The 3,514-nt window shown below is 45.1% G+C and overlaps 1 protein-coding gene across 1 annotated transcript in view; it reads left to right on the forward strand.

The window, feature by feature from the left end:
* Positions 1-687: 687 nt before the first annotated feature.
* The window catches only part of B3gntl1 (UDP-GlcNAc:betaGal beta-1,3-N-acetylglucosaminyltransferase-like 1), a 79,624-nt gene continuing 76,797 nt past the window's right edge, over positions 688-3,514 (forward strand). Inside the window, exons 1-2 of the mRNA XM_013033144.1 lie at positions 688-809; positions 898-997. Of these exons, the coding sequence (XP_012888598.1) occupies positions 777-809; positions 898-997 (133 nt within the window). The 5' untranslated portion in view covers positions 688-776. The remainder of the gene's footprint in view (positions 810-897; positions 998-3,514) is intronic.

Here is a 3,514-nt window from a genome sequence, read left to right on the forward strand (position 1 = left end):
CCCCGGCCGAGGGCGGGAACGCCGGGGAGCTGGGGAAGCGAGGGGGCGTGGTCGGGCGGGAAAGGGGCGTGGCCAGCCGAGGGGGGAGCGGCGTGGTGAGTCGAGGGCGGGAACACCGGGGAGCTCGGGCGGGGAGGGGGCGTGGCCTGCCGAGGGTGGGGAAGGGGGCGCGGTCAGCCGAAGGCGGGAACGCCTGGCCGGGGAGGAGCTGAGGACCGAAGGTGGGCGGAATGCCAGCAGCTGTACACGCACCTGCTTGGTCTACATACCAAGAAAGCCAGAAGTCTGTTCACTTTTCTTTACTCAGAGATGAACACTAACTTCTGTGGCTGCTCTTTAGTGTGATAATTACAAAGTTATAAGATAGTTGCTTTGGTGGTAGTCAGGTCCACTGGTTTTATTCCATACCACCTGAGAAGTTCTCAGTTTTGCATAGTTTGTGAAAAAGAGCTAGTGCCAGCCACCAATTTTAGGGAAAACTAAAACATTATAGGTGTTATAGAACAAAAGGATGTCAAGAGCTTGCATGGAAGGAATAGACATTTTTGTCAGGGAGTGCCTTGTCCAGGAAGCCTCTGACTTAGGCTTCTGTAGGTCAGGAGCATGATGTGGCTGACAAAAGTCCATTAAAGCAGGGGGAGGGGAATTCAGCTCCTCACATTTGTTTATTGACTCATTTCTCTGAATTGCAGTCTATTATTCTCCCAGTCCACAATGCTGAAAAGTGGTTGGATGAATGCTTGAAGTCTGTTTTGCAGCAGGACTTTGAAGGTGCTATGGAGCTCTCCATTTTTGATGATGCCAGTAAGGTATTTATGGATCTGCTGATTGGATAGTTTAGCCCTCCTACAAATTAGCTTTCAGGAAAGTTTCCTGACCTGCAGTGTTCACTTCTAGGACAAGTCTATGACTATCATTGAGAAATGGAAAGTGAAGCTGGAAGATTCTGGCATCCCTGTGGTCATTGGAGGGCATGTTTCTCCCTCTCCTCGAGGAGGTGAGTAACATACTTAGGTTATTAAACTGCAGTTTAGCTGGGCATGGTGGCTCATGCCTGTAATACTAGTTATTTAGGAGGCAGAGATCAGGCACAAAAGTCTCACAACTCCATCTTAACTAATGGCGAGACACAGCGGCACATAGCTGTTACCCCAAGCACAGTGGCTGGGCTCTTAACTTCAGTTAACTCAAAAGTCAGAAGTGGCGCTGTGACCCAAGTGGTTAGAGTGCTAGCCTTGAGCAAAAATCTCAGGGATAGTCTACTCAGGCTGAGTTCAATTCCTAGGATCAGGACAAAAGCAAACTACATTTCTTCTAAAATGTGTGAAGTAGCTGTTTTCTGAAACTAGTTAAACATTCTTTAATATTTTTTTATTAAAAGTGATTTGTACCCAGACACCAGTGGCTCATTCCTGTAATTCTAGTTACTCAGGGGGCTGAGATCTGAGGATCATGTTTCAAAGCCAGCCCAGGCAGAAGAGTCCCTATGAGACTCTTTTCTCCAATTAAGCACTGAAAAACCAGAAGTAGTGCTGTGGCTCAAAGTGGTAGAGTCCTAGTCTTGAGCAAAATATCGTAGGGACAGCACCCAAGCCCTGAGTTCAAGCCCCACAACCAACAAAAAAATTTAAAAAGTGACTTTACATTTTCTACAGTTGAATTAGAGAGACATTTTGTGGTCACAAAATGTGGCACCTTTTCTGGCCTCCATTTTAGAAACATTTTGCCTTTCATAAAACACTATTCTGTCACAGAGTTCATTGTGTCTGTACTCATTGTCAGTAACACAGCTGATTGGTAGCACACTGAAGGACCAAGGTGGAATGCTATGAGACGAAGTTGTCCTGCTGTCCTTGAGAAATGGTGAGAATTCATTAGAGTCCTCTACTATACAGTAACACCGTAGGAACTTTGACTCTATCTAGAAGGATATACTTCCTATAATATATTTTCTTAAACAGGACTCGTTCTATTGGCTAGGGTAGATTCACTGTCTGTTTCCAAGAGTGCTGTGTTTATTGAAAATTGATCGTGTAACCTCTTGCTAAAGTAAGAATTCAGCACAGCCCATCTCTCCTCTCCAGGAATGTGTAATGGGACTTCTCCATGGAGCTGAGTTTTTCCTGCTGTGGCCATAGAAACCTGCCCCCTTCACTAAGGGATGGGCCTCCCCAAACATGGAACCCCATACAAACATTTGACTTTCTCAGAGGCAGTAATATTAAAGCAAATTCCTTGTCTTTGCCAAACACAAGATTCATTGTGAGAAGCTTCCAGCTTTCTCAGTGAGATATGCCTGCCTTCATTACACAAATTCAAGGATTCAATTTCTCTCTTAAAACCCAACACCAATAAGCAACTTTTGGAACAGAACTGCTTATTTCAATGTGCTTGTAGAAAATCACTTTTTGTTTCCCAAGCAGTTCTTTGGTTGAGTTCTCATGAGGTGTTCTCTCTGCCTGCACACCGTAAGGATGGCAAAGATTAACTACAGTTATTTTGTGATGGCTTATGATTCCACCCTAGTGGTGGAGCTAGGTGCTTTGTCTTCCCTGGTCATTTCCTCCTCTGCTCATGCTTATACTTGTCATCCTTTGAAATGTGGAGTCATTCTGCTAACTGGTTTGGGTTGGTTAGCTCTAGGGATTAATGCTAGAAATGAAACTGCTACAATATTTGAACCCCTTGCAGAAGGGCGCTTGCACATCTGTTTTACCTTGCATGACTTTTCTCAGTGGCATCAAATCTGTGACCAGCTGGTTAATATGATTCAGGTATTGGCAACCTTTTTTCTAGGAACACAGTTGTGGCCTCATGAAGCTCCATCAGTGCCCTGTTCTTGGCTAAATGCCCCTCTAAGGACCCTTGGCTGGGTACTTAGGCTGAGCTCTTGTATATCAGACTGCATACTGCTTCTGTTGGTAGCCTGACAGGGTGATGTTGAGCCACCTCAGCTCCGTGGTCAGTTCTGTGGGAGGCTTGTGCTGGCCTTCCCAAACACATGCCTGCCTTGAAGAGTTAGGTGCCCCACAGACATCTGTTCTGCATGATTATGTTTCACCCTTCTAACATTTACATTTATAGTTCTAACACAGTGCCCTCTGAATCTCCCTTTGCAGTGATTTTTATCTGTTAAGCTTTTCATACCTTTTTAATTTTTATATTTATTTATTTATTGTCGGTCATGGGGCTTGAACTCCGGGCCTGAGACCTGTCGCTCAGCTCTTTAGCTCAAAGCAAGTGCTCTACCACTTGAGCCACAGCACCACTTCCGGTTTTCTGGTGGTTTATTGGAGATAAGAGTCTCATGGACTTTTCCTGCCTGGGCTAGCTTTGAACCGACATCCTCAGATCTCAGCCTACTGAGTAGCTAGGATTACAGGCATGAGCCACTGGTGCCTGGCTACCTTTTTTTTTTTTATTGTAAAGATACTATACAGAGGGTTACAGTTACATGAGTGAGGTAATGAGTACACTTCCTCTTGAACATTGTTACCCCCTCCATTGTTTTCCC

The sequence above is a fragment of the Dipodomys ordii genome, unplaced genomic scaffold (assembly GCF_000151885.1).
Source record: "Dipodomys ordii isolate 6190 unplaced genomic scaffold, Dord_2.0 Scaffold163, whole genome shotgun sequence".
In the NCBI taxonomy this organism is placed as follows: Eukaryota; Metazoa; Chordata; class Mammalia; order Rodentia; family Heteromyidae; genus Dipodomys; species Dipodomys ordii.